This window comes from Gymnodraco acuticeps, unplaced genomic scaffold, assembly GCF_902827175.1.
Source record: "Gymnodraco acuticeps unplaced genomic scaffold, fGymAcu1.1, whole genome shotgun sequence".
Classification (NCBI taxonomy): Eukaryota; Metazoa; Chordata; class Actinopteri; order Perciformes; family Bathydraconidae; genus Gymnodraco; species Gymnodraco acuticeps.
This window is the reverse complement of record NW_022991040.1, coordinates 635,924-655,582: the sequence shown is the minus strand read 5'-3', so window position 1 is coordinate 655,582 and position 19,659 is coordinate 635,924. Positions and strand designations below refer to the sequence as shown.

General features: G+C 38.4%; 1 protein-coding gene across 5 annotated transcripts in view; it reads right to left on the bottom strand.

Annotated features, from left to right (window-relative positions):
* LOC117559811 (dipeptidyl aminopeptidase-like protein 6) overlaps positions 1-19,659 on the bottom strand; it is a 446,505-nt gene that overhangs the window by 5,644 nt on the left and 421,202 nt on the right. For all 5 annotated transcript variants that reach the window (XM_034236499.1, XM_034236502.1, XM_034236498.1 and 2 more), the window contains 13 exons: positions 12,608-12,762; positions 12,419-12,516; positions 11,576-11,699; positions 11,466-11,504; positions 11,067-11,174; positions 10,675-10,766; positions 9,921-9,968; positions 9,700-9,818; positions 8,017-8,073; positions 6,686-6,793; positions 5,007-5,076; positions 4,159-4,353; positions 3,658-3,712 (listed from right to left, as the gene is read on the bottom strand). In XM_034236499.1, coding sequence (XP_034092390.1) covers positions 3,658-3,712; positions 4,159-4,353; positions 5,007-5,076; positions 6,686-6,793; positions 8,017-8,073; positions 9,700-9,818; positions 9,921-9,968; positions 10,675-10,766; positions 11,067-11,174; positions 11,466-11,504; positions 11,576-11,699; positions 12,419-12,516; positions 12,608-12,762 — 1,268 coding nt within the window. The remainder of the gene's footprint in view (positions 1-3,657; positions 3,713-4,158; positions 4,354-5,006; positions 5,077-6,685; positions 6,794-8,016; positions 8,074-9,699; positions 9,819-9,920; positions 9,969-10,674; positions 10,767-11,066; positions 11,175-11,465; positions 11,505-11,575; positions 11,700-12,418; positions 12,517-12,607; positions 12,763-19,659) is intronic.

Sequence of the window (19,659 nt, the reverse complement as noted above, 5' to 3'; positions counted from 1 at the left end):
ATTCTTGCGCTATTGATCTCGCGCGTTAGTATAAACATGACTTGTTGCTATAGCAACGCCTGTTTACTGCAGTTCCTCATAGAGATAGAGGTAGATAGTTATAAATAGATCGCTAGATAGTTATAGAGAGATAGATAGAGACACTTTTAGCGATATTTTATACTTCATGCTATCTGCACTAGATATCATATGAAAGCTGAGAGTCCACAGATTCTATTGGTATACGTTTCATCACTGTGCGATCAAAACTCACTGTTAACCCTGTGTTCTAGTATGACAGGGGTACTCAAATACAAATCTTAAAGGTCCAAAATAAATGTTTCAATTAGACAAAGGTCCGTTTATTACGGTCATTCAAACTTTTAAACAATTGCAACAAGATTCTTAACACGAGGTTGCAAAAACAAAAATGATCTGTATGCAGCAGTTTTCATTGTTATTGTGTCTGTGCTTGACCCCTCAGAGTCGCAGTATAAGAGCTGCACAGTTAAAGGCAGCTGCACCCTCTTCCATTCAGCATTCCCATTATTGCTTTATAAATGTCTTGCCCACTTGTTTGTCCACTGAGGTTCGTCAGGCCCAACACATCTTCAACAAACTCCCCCTTTGCCTCATCATAAAAACTCACAAACACCAGCAACTGAGCATTGTCAGTGGTGTCAGTGGACTCACCCACAGCTAAGGAAATGCACTGTGCATTTTTTATTCCACCACAAAGCTGATGAATCAAATCACCAGCCAGTATTTATGTTCTTCTGGTTTCTGTGGAATCTGAGAGGGGGATTTGCTTGATTTTACCTGTTATTTCCTCTTTTTGTTTGCCTTCAACATGGTCTCCATCACTTCAGTCATGCATTATTTTATACTTCAGTTATTATCCAGTGGAATGTCCTTACTTACAGGCCTAGTTCAATCAAAGTGGTTACTTTTTTTTGGCTGGGCAGTGTAGTTTTACACACCGTCTTATTTGACTTTCTCAGGACTTAAAACTGTTTTTTGGGGGCAGACCCCCACAAAGAAAAAAATATATTTACACACGTAAGGTCATCATCTTAATAGTTTTGTATGCTCATCCGTGAGCAGAGCATCAAGTTGATGCCTATAACAGCTGAATGCGGCGATTACCATCTTGTTCAGCAAAACGCCTCACAAACTTATTAAGATCAACAGCTTTAGTGCGTTTTGATTCAATGCTGAGTACAGCCAAACTGACAGCCTCTTCTCTGTCAGTGTAGACGGCAAATGCCTCATTCCTTCAGTGCTTGGGTCCGAATGCTTCTCGTTTTGCGCCGTCCCGTTCAAATGAAATCGCCGCCAATCATATGTCCACGCTCGCGCCAGGACCGGGGGAGGGGTTACATGACGTGCATCTTGTGCTGCATTCACTTGCACATTAGAGACTTTCTCTCATAAATGTCCGATGAGCCACAACTTTTCCTTCAAAACAAAGCTGCCAACTGAGGTGGCAAGGCCTATTTTTAGGGTGTCAGTTGCCACCCCGGTAGGTGAAACTAGGCTACTAGCTACAGTACAGATGGAACTAGATGAGCTGTTAACTCTCGCTCTGAATTTCTTTTTTTTTTAAACTCTCGCTCTGACTCAGACAGGTTGAAAGAGACGACACACATTTTTCCCACCCGCATTCCGCGAAGACCCGCCCTACTGTGCCTCTGATTCGCAGATTGTTTGGGGGGAAAATACGCTGACAGGATGCTGAATGTGATTGGACCAATGCGTTGAAAGACACACACAGACAGTGGAACAGGACATGCAGAGCGCTGTTTGCAGTCTATGGACATATCGGATCATTTTGACTCGTTGCGTTGTGGCGATGTCTCGCAGATAACACAGAAAAGTATAATTTGCTCAGAGTCCAGAGACAGTTGTGGTTCGATCCGGATCCGGACCGGAGTCCGGACTTTGAAGATGCCTGTAGTATGATAAATAAAAGAACATTGTACCTTGAAAATCAATGCATTCTAATAACGGGTACATTTTATCTTTTGGCGGTTTTAGGTATACAGCGACCCCTGGTGGTTCTAGTGTTAAAATCCCTAGAAAATGTTTTTGGTGTCAGAACTTCTGAAAGGTTGACTTTTTAGAGATATATACGTGTGGCAGTTGGGTGTGATTATAGCGCAGACTGCTGGACAGATGGAAGTTGCTTGGCTGGAGACTAGCCAGGTGATCTGACTCAGGTAATGGGTCAAAAGAAAAGCATGCTGGTAACCTGCTTCTGGGTTGCAAATGGTCAGTTTAGCTTAGGAAGGTTCCCAACGGAGTTAAATTACACAGAAGTACCTAAGTGGCAGCAATGATAAGAGCTGTTCAAATTCTAGATGATAGGAAAGGAGCTTTGAAACTTCCTTTTAATGTCCTTTAGTTTAGGAAACACTGGACTGACCTTTATGAAAAAAAAGGAGAAAATGCTGTCCCACAATACCTTGCGGCCAAACATTTACCGTGACACAACAATCGTCCGTTCACAGAGACAACTGACCGTGACCGAGAATTGCTTATCATGAAAGTTACGTTGCTTATTAAGCATTTTAGTAATATCAAAAGTTACTTTTTTACTGTTAAAAGGGTACCACTTTACAATAAGACTACCCTTATAAAGGACTCATAAAGGGTTTATAATTAGGTTATGAATTAGGTTGTAAACACTTTAATCATTAACAACCATTTATAAACCAGTTATATACATCAACACAGGCTCACTATTTGGCAAGATGACTAAGCCTTATATTGGCTACTTAGCGAGAATCAACTCAGTGAACAACAGATACCAAGGATGCTGGCTGATGAAGAAAGCTAGGAAGCCAATATAAGGCTTAGCAGTACAGATACATGTTGGCTCACTATTTGGCAAGCAACCGGTCACAGTTGCCCTGTTTCTCTCATTTCTTATAAAAGCTTATTAATGACTTATAAAGTGTTCACAACCTAATGAATGAATTACAAACTATTCGTAAACCCTTTATAAGGGTAGTCTTATTGTAAAGTGGTACCATTAAAAGATTTTTTTTTAAAAAGGTAAACATTTCTCAGTGTGACTGAGCGGTATGGGGTTTCTTAAGCTTTTTAAATCATGTATGAATTGTGATATACACAGTGATATCACAATTAAGGCCTAAGAAGTTTACAATAAATACACATGCACCGCAGACGCACATTAATAACATCTGCTGGCGGATCATAAATATGTCGGAAAGTGTAAGTAGGGAGGCTGTGGCTCAATGCGTTAGTGCGCTGATCTTCGGCTCAGGGGAGCAATCGTTCCGTAAAACGTCCAGATGAGACAAAATACTGCTTTTTGATTCTGAGGAGCAGGTTACCAGCATATTTTTATTTAGTGAGTCATTACTTGATTCTGATCACCTGTCTGGTCTCCGGATGAGTGACTACCATCTCTGCGGCAGCCGGCGCTCTAACCACAACCCACTGCCACAATGTGGTTCTCACAAGACATATGATGGTTACTATTTTTTTTTCCTTTTACTGATAATACTGTGATGCTTTTACTTATGTGGAATAATTTTGTTTTGGAAATGCTGCAACATATTTTGTTTCTGAAGTTAAACCCCAAGAACAAATAGTACAATCTGGATATTAACGACATGCATGATTATATTTTCACACAAAGACTATTCTTACCTTTCCAAAAGCTCCAACTCTGGTTTTGTCAACATAGGACTCTTTCAAAATAAAACTGCAAAAAAACAAAACATTGGTTCTAGTTAGGAAGAACAATTCTGATTAGATTTGTGTATACACTGTCTCAGCATAGATACTGTGTTGCACATACTAGCTGTCTTTACAAGGCACTTATAATTATATAAATTACCTAAACTACTACTATAGATGACCCAATGCAACATGTCATTCCTAAAATAAAAGATCGATATTCTCAAAATAACAAGTAATGTGAGGGAATATTTGCATTGCAATTTAATTAATTGAAGATTGCTTTTTGAAATTGCTAAAAATATCAAGAGATTAATTCCACTGTGACTTGGAATTGTCAGTGGGTTTCTATAATAAATGTTATGTTTAATTCATGCCATGAGTCATGAGGAATTCTGGCCCCAAATTTAATTTTTACTCATGTTTACTTAATGTCATTTTAGAAGAAGACAAGGTTAAAATATATCATACTTGAGTGCTGCCTTCTGATCCTGTTCCTCATACAACCCCAGTTTATTCTGGATCCGGTGCAGCAGGTTGGTGCCCTGGAAGCCACTACCTCGTCCGTCACAGCGCACCACAATCGCTCCGAAGCTGCTCACCAGCACTGTGGCCCAGTCTAAGTGGAACTGCTCCGCCACCGTCTGACCACCAGGTGTCCCATCGCTACACACAAACAACCAGATCAGTGTATTTAAGACTGCTTAGGCAAAGCATTGTTTCTTTTTTTTCTCTTAATATCAAAAGATTACACTGGGTATAAATAATAATTTGGTTCTCTTTGGAAATTGTGGGTAAAAGCAGTTTCCTTTTATTGTCCAAATACATTATTGCTCTTATGTTCATAATTTTGGGTGTACTATTTACTATGGGTACTGTATCTGTGAACTGACAATGGGCAACATGTACAGAATAGCATTAGGATATAATAAAGCTAAAATGCAGCAGATATAACTTGTTCCAAGACAGTCACTTTAATACAGTTAAATAATTGTAATTATTAGATAGGCATATGCGCTTGAGATGCAAACAAGCGGATTCCAAAAGGTGATTTCTAAAAAGTTTAGAATTGAGCTAAAGATATATAAATGTACAAAATAAATGCTAGTAAAATAAAGGGGTGGACAGGAGGATTATGATAAGTGTCTTTATCCCCAGTGTTATTATTATCCAAGAAGAGTGGAGAACAATATGCTTGATTAAAACTCAGTCCAGGAAGCCATATTGGGTCAGCATTGCTAATGGACACACACTTTTTCCATGTCAAAATGATTAGACCAGTACTTCACAAGTATGTGAAAAAATATGCTAATACATACACCAACAGGAGCACAGGATAGTGTGATGTGTCCACGAAGCCGGCAGGTTTGAGGATCTGCATTGACAGAGCTGTAGTGTAGATACAAACAACTGTTATCCAAAACATAACATTGCAAACAAACATTAAATATGCTCCTTTAATTGAGAAACTCTACCGTATATTTTTAACCTTATTTATGTACCACTTCATGATAAACGTTCATTGATCATATCTGTATTGATACTATACCATCTAGACCTAGAAGAGGATTTTGGAGGATGGGATGTACAGTGGAATATATATATATATTAATGCTGTCAAAATTATCGCGTTAACGGCGGTAATACATTTTTTGAATTAATTGCATTAAAATATTAAACGCATTTAACGCATGTGCAGAATGGCCCGCCCCATACATCCCACCAGCCTACCCCAGCCAAGGTATGGCTGGGGTAGGCTACACCCATACCAAGAAATGGCTTAGCCCCACCATGAAAAATTATGTTAAAGTAAGCTAAATAAAGTCCGCCAACTCGCGCCGAGAATTGCACAGACAGCAGTTATTAAGATTGATTTCAGTAGCCACTTGTCTGGAAATACCGAAGACCAGAAACGGTTTTGAAAACTTTTGTCACGTAGTGATCGTCTTCCCAATAGAACATCTTTGATAATGTCTTCTGGCCAATCAGAATCAAGATAACGGCGTGGTGTTGTTGCAGGAAGTCCCGACGGAGAATACTTTTGCTGTAGTACAGGTAAACACATAACTGGTACGCAGGTTATGTGCGTAATCTGAAATGCGTACCGTCACTTGTGTCACAAAGCGCATTTGCGTACCGACGTACTTGTGAAGCTTTTCCAGAAGGTGGTTAGATCACCGGACGACAGAGTCGGTCTCCGTGCGCACAGACAGGGCTGCTGTTATGGTCGGTCTGTACAACGGAATTGTGCCAAAACTACGCCAACTGGCTGGGGAGGGAGACTCCCCCCCCCTTCACTGGAGAACTGCGCTAAAACAGCTGATCACAACGTTCACACTCAGTGGTCACGAAGTACTCCATAGCCCCCCCCCCCCCCCCCCACGTCGACTTTCCTGAAGTACTCCCCCGTTGTTAGAAATCAACACGTAATTAATTAAGACCCCACGGTTTGATGATTGATAGGTGCTCTCTTTCATTTTGACACACATAAAAATGTTACAATAAACATGTTAAATGGATATATCCGCCTTCTTTCATTTATCTTTCCATTCCCACAACAATATACATAAAGAAATGACATATTTTGGACATAGTTCGAATGGCAATTAATCATGATTCATTAATTTTTAAGCTGTGATTAATCTGATTACAAATTGTAATCGTTTGACAGCCCTAATATATATATATATATATATATATATATATCAGTGGAATATATGTCAGCAGGGCATGTTAACAATGGTATGTGATATTGGATAGGTATGAAGAAGTAAATAATCTCATGCCAAATTGCAATAAAAGCCAAATTGATGTGGCTCTGATCGATATTACAATGTAAACGTTGCAGTTAACTACACTGTCCTGAACAGCAGTGATTCCCAGACTGGAAGTTGTTACCCTAGGTTTTTTCTACAGTCCGTTTCTGACAACTATCAGATAACTTGTGTACATGGACTTGTCCACTAATGTGACTGTGGCTTTGAAACATGACACATACTGTAGTCATCAATGTTGATCTCCTTGTATTCCACAGTGGGCATCTGCATGGAGTCCAGGGTCAGCCTCAGGTTGTCATTGCTCTCCATGTTATGTACTTCTGCAATACCTGTAGACATCACAAAATTAACTAATACAGTTTGCAGTAAACAAAGTTAACTGTATTAAGGTTTGGACAGTAATATGGTTGTAGCTTGCTTTTTAAACATACTGTGTGCAGTTATGATATATGTTAACCAAGTCAAGCAAACTGTGTGCATAGTTTGAAAATATGTATGTAAAATTCATAGAAGAAAGCATCCCCACACCATATCAAAGCCTCATATTATCTTTAACTTTCATCATGAACTCTATCTAAACAAAGGGCTGCTCTCCATCCAGCGCTCCAAGCTGAAAACATTTGGCAACAGAGCCTTCAGTGTTGCAGCCCCCACCCTCTGGAATTCTCTCCCCTCTGCAATCAGGAATGCAGACTCTCTGGACACCTTCAAAAAACACCATCTGTTCACTCAGGCCTTTGGCCTCAACTAATATACAGTACCCAGCAACCTGTTCTGTTTTCTTCATGATTATTATTACTTTTGTTTTGTTACTTCCCATTGTAAAGCGTCCTTGGGTTTCGTGAAAGGCGCTATATAAATTGAAATTATTATTAAATACAAAAGCAAATAAACATGTTAACTGAAACTGTGTCCAAGATTCATTGTTAACATGTTAAGCACTACCTGCAAAACATAAGCATTGCATGGATGCAAGATTTTTTTATCTTAAATTTCAATATACATTTACCCATGTAAAAAAAGCCTTAAAAAAAAGCATACTCACTAGTTTTGTCGGTGAACATTTGGGAACAATAATTGGAAATTGAAATGGAACTTGAAATGGCAACTTTCTGGTTCCCAAGCAAAGTCCACAGTTCAACAGCTAAATACAAATATTCTACCAAATAACATCAAGAATGTTTTAACATAGTTAGGGCGGGGACATCATATACATGTAGGTGAAGATGACAGACTGTCACACAAGCATACTGTAGTAATCAAATTACTGTTTGCTGATATTTATGTTGGGCAGGTTATAACTTAATGAGAATCCATTCTGAGAAGTAATTTGATTACTGGCAACATTCTGGACTTGGCTTGCAAACAAAAAGTCACTCAGGGCGCAGGCGGTCATTCTCCATTGTAAACGAACCACGTCTGTCCCTTTTGAAAAAGGTAATTTCCATTTTCAGTGATTATTCTACTGCCCACAAGGTCGCACGTAATGTCATTAACATAATCCAGAGTTTTGTAAATGCAAATTAGTGATAAAGTTGGTAGAAATACTTACTCTCACTGTCTCCATCTCTCTGTGTCTTGTAAACAGCTACAAATGGGATGTCCCGTCCTTAAGAAAATCAGAATGTTTTGTCATTGTCAACACATCAGTGAGACATCAGGGAAATGTTTAGCATGGTTTAAACATTAAAAAGGGAAAATGTTTTAAAACAGAGAAAGACATCCCATTTAGTTTTTCTGTCTGGGAAAGAGGCAGTTTTTATTAGTAAGTTATACTAATTAGTTCCTTATGTGATGCAAACTGAAGTAGCTTTTCTTTACCTAAGCCAGCAAAACAGGCAAATTCCCTCAAACATAAGCTCTTACACCTCAAATTGGAGGCAGAAGGGACAGCAAATTAAGTGATTGATGGATTAAACTAATTGGGAAGACAGTGCTGGAACATTGTGGTTGCACATGGTGTAAAGTTCAGGCACTTGCTCCCTTCCTCCTTTCCTTCTTCCCACTCTCTCGTCCTCCTTGTGGAAATTATATAGCCTTTTCACATTTCATTTCAAACCTTTATTTATCCAGGTGAATCCCTTGAGATCATTGATCTCTTTTTCAAGGGAGACCTGCTCAAGTAGGTTCCACATGAAACATAAAAACAGAACAACAAAAAGGACATCATACAGCATCATTACAGGGATTACAATTTACAATAACTATCCACATGAACAGGTACCAACAGCTTCCGATTGAGTAGCATCCAACCGAGCTTTAAAAACATTTAGTGGCACCAGATTGCTCAGTTTCCATTTAATTTGCAGACTGTTCCAAGACAGAGGAGCTGCGCATCTAAATGTTATCTTCCCTAAGACAGTCCTAGCAGTTGGCGCATTTAATAAAACCACAGCATGCGATCTCAGGCAGTAGCCACTTACAATCGCCGTGAGATCAGGGAGCAGATGTACAGTAGGATGGAAGTTTCCCTAACATGGCTTTATATATAAAAATGTGCCAGTGACTGAGCCTCCATACAGTTAGTGAAGGCAAACCTGCCCTTGCATACAGGGTACAGTGATGAGTTAATACTTTACAGTTTGTCACAAATCTCAGTGCACTGTGATACACAGCATCTAACTTGATCAGGTAATTGGCAGGTGTATTCATATAAATCAAATCACCATAGTCCAGCACAGGTAAAAAGGTCACAGTGACTAGCCTTTTCCTGGCCTCAAGCGAGAAACAGGACTTGTTCCTGTAAAAGAAACCTAGCCTAACCCTCAGTTTTTTAAGCAGGTTATTGACATGAAGTTTAAAAGTGAGACAATCATCAAGCCAGATACCAAGGTATTTGTAACAGGTAACCACTTCAAGCTTTATTCCTTCCGTAGTTACAATATCTAAAACAGGCTCTGGTGTCTTTTTAGCTTTTGAAAAGAGCATTACCTTGATTTTATCAACATTTAAAAGAAGCTTTAGTTCAGAGAGCTGAGTCTGAATAATGTTAAAAACAGCTTGCAATTTAACAACAGCCTCCCTACTTCTTTCTAGGCAGGCTGATGGGAGAGTTGGATTAAAAACATATGAGGTGAAGGACAATTGATTATCGAGTAATTTCTGGGGTCTGTAGCGAGGGTTTGATGGCATTATGGTCCTTTCCTATTTGATCCGACTTAAGTTATGATAAATTAGTACCATTCACAGGTGACACAAAATAAATGGACGTGTGATTAATTGCTGTCATAGCTACCTTTGCAGTTGAGCAAGAAAAAGCTCATGTTGTGGCTGAAAGACCCACTGATGTAATCACAGCTGTCCGACAAGGCACATGACAGACAGCGTCGATTGAATGAACCAAAGGTGTCCGCGCTATGGAGCAAAGAAGATGATGTTTAAATTCTAAATCTAAATGAGCAAAATGGTATCAACTTTCAAAACAACAATTCTTGACACTAAAGACTAGACTGTTACCTGTATAAATGTCTTCGCTTAGGACCATCCTCAGTGCTCAAGAAGTATCTACATAGATATAACAGAGAAAAAAAATGTAATGTAAGCAGATTTGAATCAAGCTTTAACAAGAGGTTATCCCTCAGCTTGAGGAGTGGGAAAAAGGCACATGGAACACACTAGCAGTTACCAAACTACTAATTTTCATAAATGAATGATGGAGTAAAAATGAAAGATGAGTCAAGAGGTTTTGGATGTTGTTGTTCTAAAGTAACTTTAACATTGTGTATACATTAGGGTAAATGGGTGTGAAACCATGTAGAAGTGATCGAGATGAGTCACAATTCTCATGGGTTCAAAAGAGAAGCAGGGTGATTTTACGCTGTGTACATTTGGAGAGGTTTATTGTGTCGAACTCTACAAAATGCTAGAACACCACAATTTGAATATAAAGCTGCATTCACATGATACGCAATTTGCTTTATGGCTCATCGCAAAGGCGCACAGCCTTGTGGTGAAAACATTCATATTATGATTATAAAATATATATGATATATGTTAGGCTAACATTATAGACAATAGGAACAGGTTTGTTGTTAATGTGTATGCAGGCCAAATCTCGAATAATGATAAAACCATCACTTTCAGACTTTTGTTTGATAATAATAAATGTAAAGAATGTATACCTACATAAAGCAATAATATAATTATGACATCAAGATGTGAGGATGGTGGTGATGCTGGTTTGTTTTAACTGATGTTTGTGGGTGCTCACATCAATTGGCTGTCCTCATTATAGGCCAGGACTTGGGTGACATCCCAGTCTCCAGACGTGATGGACTGTAGTGTGTCTGTACTGGTGTTGGGCTTTGGAGATAAACAGAAGCATTGCAAATATTGCAGTATGTTTATTAAATGGTGATAACTTCATATAAAGACAATGCAAGTTTTGACGATATTGTTATAAATGAAAATAAAATAACACAGGCTAGTGGGGTATTAATAGTTGATGTAACGAAGTAATAAGGTTTAGCAAAATTGCATAAAAAAAACATTTTGATAATATTGAAGTCCCTGTTAATTAAAGTCCAACATATGGATTACTTATACAAAAACACTGGATAATAAACATAGTAATGTGACTCTTAACATACTCTATAATCTTACCTGGGAGATGGACATGGAAATGTGGAAGAACTTTCCCCTGCCGCCTTGAGGAATGGCACGGGTGAAAAACAATTTCAGCCCATCTCTGGAAAACAGAGGTTTCTCATTCTGAGGACACAGAGAAGAACATTCATACATTTTACTTAATGAAACATAGAGCTTACAAAAACATATTGAAATGGATTGGTAAATGCAAAAAGTGCACAAAAAAGTCCCCCATTACAATTCTGTACTAAAGCTTGCACAATTACCATGTATAATTTAAGAATGTTATCAAATTGCTTTGCCAAAGATAAGAATATATACATTAACTTAATTCCAGAAATTAATAGTTCAATATAAGCAAGTGCAACATAATCAATAACTCCCATTATAAATAGTAAGAGTCATTATTCTTACCTGTCTGTGGAGCCATCCTTCACTTTCATCCTCATGTTTCTGTAAAACAGGGTGTTTTATTTAGTGTATGAAAACATCCCAGAGTTCATTTGACACCCACACACACAAACCTTTGTGCAGACGCCTGTTGTGGCCTCACACAGAGTGAGTATAGAGATGTTCTGGGCTCGGTTCAGCCAGTTGATGGCCAGTTTGGTGGTGGTGGCCCATCTCACCATGGTCACATAGTACTCACTGACAAACACAGAAAAAAACAAAAACAAAAACAAACAATCACTGACACAAAAATGTTTGACAGTGTAGAAAATGTTTGATGTGAGAGCAACATCTGAGCCACAGAAAGAAAGGAATTGTGAAGCTGATAATTGAGTGGCCCGACCAAGCAAGGAGGCAGAGAGATATAACCCGGTGTGGGCATTTATTACCCCTTGTGGTACATGACACAGCCTCAATCTCATGTGAACACAGTCACCACCAACAAGGATCTCTCCCCACAAACAGGAAACACAGAGCCTAAATACCCACAGACTAATCAACCAACAAGACACAGGTGAGGGGGGAGGAGACAACCAGGTGAACACAATCAACAACAATGAAGCCATACAACCCGTAACAGAGGCCAAGACCTATGGCCCCAGAGATCACCTCCGTGACAGGAATACAATAAATTAACATTACTACGAACAGAGTAGGGTATTAAGTGTATTTGCGCAAATTATGGGACCACATTTTAGTAAAAATATGTCAATGGAGTAATTAAATGTACAGAATCTTTTCACGAGAAAAAATGCTGTTACAAACATCATTAGAAGACTCAGCATCAATAAATGAATATATGGAGAGAGATTAAACACATGATAGAATATATGAATTTAAATTAAATATGCATGAGGTGTAAATATGCATCACTTGACTGAATGCAGATTGATCTGGTTGATAGTTGAATGCCTCACCCCATCCTGGGATCATCAGGTCTCCTCATCTCGATGGTGTGAAGTGGGCCATTAAGATTCACAACATACAAGGTTATAACAGGGTTCTCCTCACCAGCCTTAATGGGAGAAGGAGAAATTAGACAATTTAATGAATATAACATCTCAAATCTAAAGAAAATATGTATTCTAAAGGGAAAAACTGTGTGCCTTAGGGTAGTGGTACTCTTTTCCTATTGGGTAGGGTGATCCTGTAAACATGGGCAGCTCCATCCTGGGCACCAGGGTGTCATTGATGGTGGCGTAAGCTAACCTGGCACCATCAGGGGACCACCAATGGGCAATTTGGGACTGTAAAATCTCCTCTGAAAGAATAAGAACAAAATTACCCTCAATCATAATGATAGTGATTAAAAAAATGCTTAATGCAGGCAGCAGAGACACATGTTGATTATATTTCTTCCAGGCAACAGAATCATATTAATGTTGCTTCTCAGGGTTAAACAAATAAACAGGTGGAATGGGGAAAATCTATTTCAAAATGTATAAAATTGTATCATCAGTAGTATTCTTTCTCTTAGCCTTTCTCTCTGTTCACAGAAACTCGTTAAATTACTCATGCATGCATGTTAGCAGAATCATACAGGATTTATAGATGTTATGTTGAGAAGTTTTCGATTACACAACAGTCAACAATACGGTATGAACAGTTGCTTGAGCAGTACAAAGTGTCGAAATCCACAGTACCCAGTGACAGAAGAAAAATGCCAGATAATCATAAAACATTTAATCAAATACTGCTAATACAGTAGTTATTGAATCTCCTCTTAAAAGGACACACATTCTAGCTAAATGTGGCAAGGTTTACATCCACCCTTTGAGCATTACAGTTTACTAACTCTTCCCTGACTTGCTATATGTTGTCCCTCTCTATCTCTCTCTTAAACCTACCAGTATTAAATATTGAGGTTATAAATCACAACAACTTTTAATCTTAGTGCAGCATATCGTCCAAAATAGATCACAGCAAGATTTCCTACAAATGAAACAAATTATCTGCTGGTACAACTACGTCTTTATGTGTGTGTGGACCTTCTTTTTTTTTTTAAAGCAAGAAACTCACGTCGCCTTCTTTCTCAACTTGCAACTTAGAGGGTTCCTTTGAGCCCCTTTATGTGCAGGTGTGTATTTAAAATTATCTTGCATCACGCATTCTCTTGTTCAGAAGACAGAGCGGAATTCATAGGGATAAAAGCAGTCTTTGTCCTTCATCTCTATTATTACACATGCACGCATTTATTGAGTAATTATGCTAATTAAAGCTAACTAAGGGAACTTTTTGACAACATTAAGCATAGTTGTGACAATTCTAATTCATTATTAAGTCTGACCTAAAAAAAGCTTGACTTATTGTCGCAGCTTGCCACTAGCTATACTTATTGCAACTTTTGCAATTCATGTTGTTTATCTGTGGAACTGGGTTCTAGCTTCAGGGAATTAACCGACATCAACAACCAATTAGCATTTTCATTCACTATGCATGCTTGTTGGAATTACTTAATACACAGCATCATCTGACAAACAACCTCAGTGCATATCATATGTATATCTACATTTTGTTCTCTCATACAATTCTGCTGAAGTAATTGTGCATGGAGTATAATTTCACTGCAGGACACTGCTAAACTAATTAGAACACCACACATCTCTATCTGACATGAGAAGAAGATGGATTAATGGTAGCATTTGGTCCAAATGGTAGTCTTTGGTCCCCCTTCCCGCCTGGTTTTTCCAACTGCACCCTGCTGGTAGAGCTCCGTGGGGAATGATTGGATCACACTGTCTCGTGATAAACAGAGCAGCACAGCATTATGCTGCATTTGCAAATGATAAAAAAAGATTTCCTTTATGGCTGGTTCTGGTGCTGCTTGCTGACCTTACCAGCAGCAGCTTAAAAAGCGAGAGCTCTTTCCTGTTGGATTCGCTCGGCTGGGGACACCAAGTCACCTTGGCTTGTCAAAGAGACAATAGTTAATTTTCTAGAAGCGTTCCAATATGTGCCTGACAATAAAAGAAAAATGAGTGAACAAAAGGGATAGAAAGTTAGTGAACTCTTTTTGATGAGCTAATTCATTCTCTTTCTCTTAAGTAATGACATATTCTCTTCTTTATCCATCCCCTCATTGTGATGATTACCAAGGTGAGCTATTGGAGGCATTTATCCTCTCCCCATGTTCTCCATCCTTCTATGCAGACTAAATAATTAATTGTGTAAAGGACACATACTGCATTATATTAGTGCATGAAATACCATGATTCAAGTGGCAAATGGAAATTAATGTAGTGCAGATACAGGCAGACTGATAATTATAAGTTCATTTCTTGCTATAAGTAAAACCATGTATGTTAGTAGTAAACACCAAGAATCTGTGTGGACACAAATGATCAGTGTTCCTGTATTTACAATGACAACATATTGTATATCCAGTAGAGGGCAGCAGCGTCACATCAATAAAGTAAGGCAGACCTACAGTATAGTTCAAAGCTAAGCATTGCAGAAATCTTGGGTGTCATTTTGGATCAAAACCTAAGCTTAGACAGCATTTTTTTTTGATCGATTCTCTTTGTGTTTAAAATGTGATCTGTTTTACCAATAATAACTTTGTCAATATGTTTAAAACAAGCAACATAAATAAAGTTGATATGTATTATAGCACAGAAAGGAATGCAGCCATTATTTTCAGGTATTAATGTCTGATGCATATTTTATGTCAATTCTATGGTTTCTGAGTTTTGCTCCTTTCCTCATGTTCTGAATATTCATAGCCTGCAGTCAACCCAACCGATCAAGAACAAACACAATCCTGCCTAATGGTTCGTGAACAATTATATTATTCAACTGTCATATTAAAAACTAAATGTAAAAATTCTAGAACATGTAAATAAAAAAAGTTACCGGTTCTACCCTGGCAGACTGAAGAGTAGGTTAGAAGACATAAGACCCCTTTTTGTATTTTTTAAAATATATTTAAAAAATGTTACACAAACACATACACACATACACACACCCTCACATTGCAACAGTATTAAAAGTATAGGCCTACAAATAAAATAGAAATAATTTCACAGTTTCTTTTCAGAGGCAGTCCACATTCCCGTCCCTCATAATGTGCATATATGGCTCCCAGAGCTGAACAAAGTCCTTCCGCTTGTGATGTAAGTCAGTCTTTCTAGACCAATACTTCCAGAAAGTTCCTTCAACCAAATCCTCAGTGATGGGGCATCCGTACATTTCCAACATAAAGTGAAAGCCCTCCTGGCTTGAAGAAGGCCAAAATCCAGAAGCATGGTTTGTTTTGAAGTCTGTTTGAAGTCCTTTGTCCTTTGTGTCCTCCAAGTACACAACATTTGACGTTCAAAGGGAAATTAATGTTAAACATCTCTGACAGACACCTAATAACATCCTTCCAGAATATTTGAATTTGTGGACATTCCCAAAGACAATGAAATAAAGTTCCTTTCTCATCCAAACACTTAGAGCAGACATCTGGACTATTGGCAGACATATGATGAAGTTTGACAGGAGTTATGTACATTCTCATTAACCATTTATACTGAAGTAATTTGAACCTAGTATTTATTGTCTGACTTTGTGCTTTTAGGCAAGCAGCATTCCAATCTTCCTCATCAATATCTTCATATATATCCGTTTTCCATGCACTTAATTTATCTAATGGTGATTCTGTCACGATCTGCCTGTATTGTATTTTGTCTTGTCTTGTTTCATGTTTTATGTTGAAAGGTCTTTACTTCCTGTCTTGTCTGTTTCTGTCAGCGTTGTGTCTTGTTTAAATCTGTCTGTGGTTCCCTGTCGTTAGTTTCCCTGGTGTGTCTAATTTACCCGATTGTGTTCACCTGGTGTCCCTGTGTTTTCTCCTCCCTCCTCACCTGTGTCTTGTTTCTGTGATTAGTCTTGTGTGTATTTAAGTTCTGGTTTTTCTGTCTGTCTTTGTCGGTTCGTCTTTTGTCATGACTAGTTTGTCGGTGAGTGTTCTGTTTTGTCTTTGTTGTTTCACCTAGCCTTGAAATAAAGGAAGTTTCACGTTATTCTGCATTTGGGTCCTACCTGCTTCACACACCGTGACAGATTCAGTGTCAAATGCAACCATCGTGTTGTAGAATTTAGATACTAGGCCGTTTCCTTCCAAATTTGCAAGTGTTATTTCCTCAAGTTTCGATAAAGGTGGTACCGACATTATCTGTTTATGTTTTGATGACATGTAACTTTTTAACTGTAAATATTTAAAAAAGTGCTTTTTAGGGATTTGATAGCTGATCAAAAGAAAGCAAAACTCTGTCTGTATATTAGGGCTGTGCATCTTCACTGGTCTCGCGATTCGATTCGATTACGATTATCCTGTCAACGATTCGATTCAATTCGATATCACGATTCATACCAATGCGTTGCATCCTCTATATTACTGCACATGGCTTATTTTTCATCAATGCATACATGCAGTAAATACATATGAACTCTCTTTTTATTATTTAGAAAGTGCTTCAGAAATCAATAACATAAATGTCTTGACATTCATTTATAAACCAAAATAAATCAATTGTATAGGTCTAGCCTCCCTATATCTGTGTGTGAAGTTGTTCCATCCTCAAAAACAAAAAAAATAATGCTTCTGCAGTCTAGCTGCAGCTTCTAGCAACAGTCTTCTGTTAAAAAAAGGACACTGAATGTCCTGAATCACACACAGGACTTGAGTCTGAACACAGCAGACAACAGGAGTATTTACAACAGCATATAACAACTAAAATACTGCATGTGGGTGCACACTTACATTATCTGTCTTACTGTTACATAAATCCCATGAATGTAGGAGATTAAGTTAGCTTCATTATATCTCAGTGATTAAGTGAATAATAAAGTTTCTATCGGGTCACTATCAGCCTGTCACTCATTATGTTCAGGGGGGGCGGGGCTTAGAGGAACAGAGGAGACGGTGATCGCGGAAGCTTTTTTCCTCCTGCCTTCACAAACTTTACACACGTACGTATATATCGTCTGAAAATTGCTAGAGGACATTCATACTTTGCAATCCAAGACTTAATTAAATCCACCAAAAACCTGACATGATTGTAACGCGATTATTTTTGAAAAACATAAATCCCTGTGTCTCTGTGCCGCAGCGACACGGAGTGATTCAGAGCGGGTCCTTCAGGCTGTTGGTTCTGGACTGGTGTTCTTCTGTTGGTGGATAAAGCAGACTGCTCCGTGTTTGGTGTTGCTGTGCCGCTGTCACGTCTGTTCCCTGATCTCTGCGTCACCGACCGATTTGATATTAAAGTGACAGAAAAAAAAAACGTTATAGTAAAGCCGCGGCCGGAAAATCAGGAAGCAACGTTACTACGCTATAACCGATTATCTTCCGTCACTGCATCGAGACCGAATCGTCCACGTCCGCATCGCAATGCATCGTAGAAACGATTATTTTCAACACCCCTACTGTATATAGCTACTGTAGATCCATAATTTTCTGAATGCCTTTTGTATTCCATGATTTAAATCCTCCATCTCTTTTCCCAGGTGTAAACTGCTCATTGCCCCAAACACAGGGGCGGATCTACCGGGGTGGCATGGGGTGGCAACTGCCACCCTAAACAATAGCCTTGCCACCCCAGCTGCCACCCCAGTTGGCATCTTTGTTTTGAAAGAAAAGTTGTTGCTCATCGGACATTTATGAGAGAAAGTCTCTAATGTCCGAGTGCAAGTGAATGCAGCACAAGATGCACGTCATGTAACCCCTCCCCCGGTCCTGGCGCGAGAGTGGAAATATGATTGGTGGCGAATTCATTTGAACGGGACGGCGCAAAACGAGAAGCCTTTCGGAACCAAGCACTGAAGGAATGAGGTAGTTGCGGTCTACAATGACAGAGAAGAGAATGTCAAGTTTGGCTGTACTCAGCATTGAATCAAAACGCACTATAGCTGTTGATCTTAATAAGTTTGTGAGGCGTTTTGCTGAACAAAATAGTAATCGCCGCATTCAGCTGTAATATACATGCCAACTTGATGCTCTGCTCACGGATGACTCGATGAGAATAACAAACTGTTAAGATGATGACCTTGTATGCGTGTATATCTTTTTTTCTTTGAGGGGGTCTGCCCCCCAAAAACAATTGTAAGTCCTGAAAAAGTAAAATAAGACGGTGTGTAAAACTACACTGCCCAGCCAACAGAAAATAACCACTTTGATTTAACTAGGCCAGTAGGTAAGGACCTTCCACTGGATAATAACTGCAGCGATGTTTTAGCTGAATACACGTTTTTTAACCCTAACTGATGCAGTTAGTCACTTCTTTAATGTTTGTTCTTTCTGATGTAAAGTCAAGGTTGTAACTGTATATCAATAATGATATAATTACTTGTTTTTCAAATTTGAAGGAGGGTGAGCAAGCATCTTGATGAACATTCATCATTAACTCCTCCAAAAAATAAATATAGTTTATTCAATAATAAGTGAATATGTGAATCATAACAGTTATTCACTATATCTGTAAAGCGTCTTTGAGCACCTGTAAAAACGCTAACAAATTAAATCTATTATTATTATTATTTATTAACAGTGATTGACAGCTGATAGGAATAATATGATTGTTAATAGTATCATATTCATTCAGACAAACATCGATGAGACAGTTAATTAATGTACTTATTGCAGCAGTCTGCATAGATTTGGTACCCCTGCTGGTCTAAGAGTGAGACAAACTCATTCCGTTATTGTTCAGTTAAAATTCATTAAATTACGTCTGCCACCTTATATATAAGGCTTTACTGATGTGCCACAATAATATCACCTATGTGATTGAGTTAAAATATTAATATTGTGGCTTTCCAAGTTAACATTGATTGTAGGGGTGTAACGGTTCACAAACATTTCGGTTCAGTACGTACCTCGTTTTTAGGTCACGGTTCGGTTCGGTACAGCAGAAAAAATTATCACAAAACATTAAAAACATTTTTTTAATTATTATTAAACTGTGACTAATGTATTCAAATAAATACAAAATATAGTCAAATAAACATTAAGGTGCAGCATTTCGATGAACTGAAATAATCTGTATTTGAACTGTACTAGTACCTAAGCAGCCAGCTTGACATTAGGACTTGCTTGTCATTGTATTTTCATGTTGTTTAAAGAAAGATTAACTTGTCCACATTGCTTGCTGAAATGGCAGATCTGCTGGCACTAACA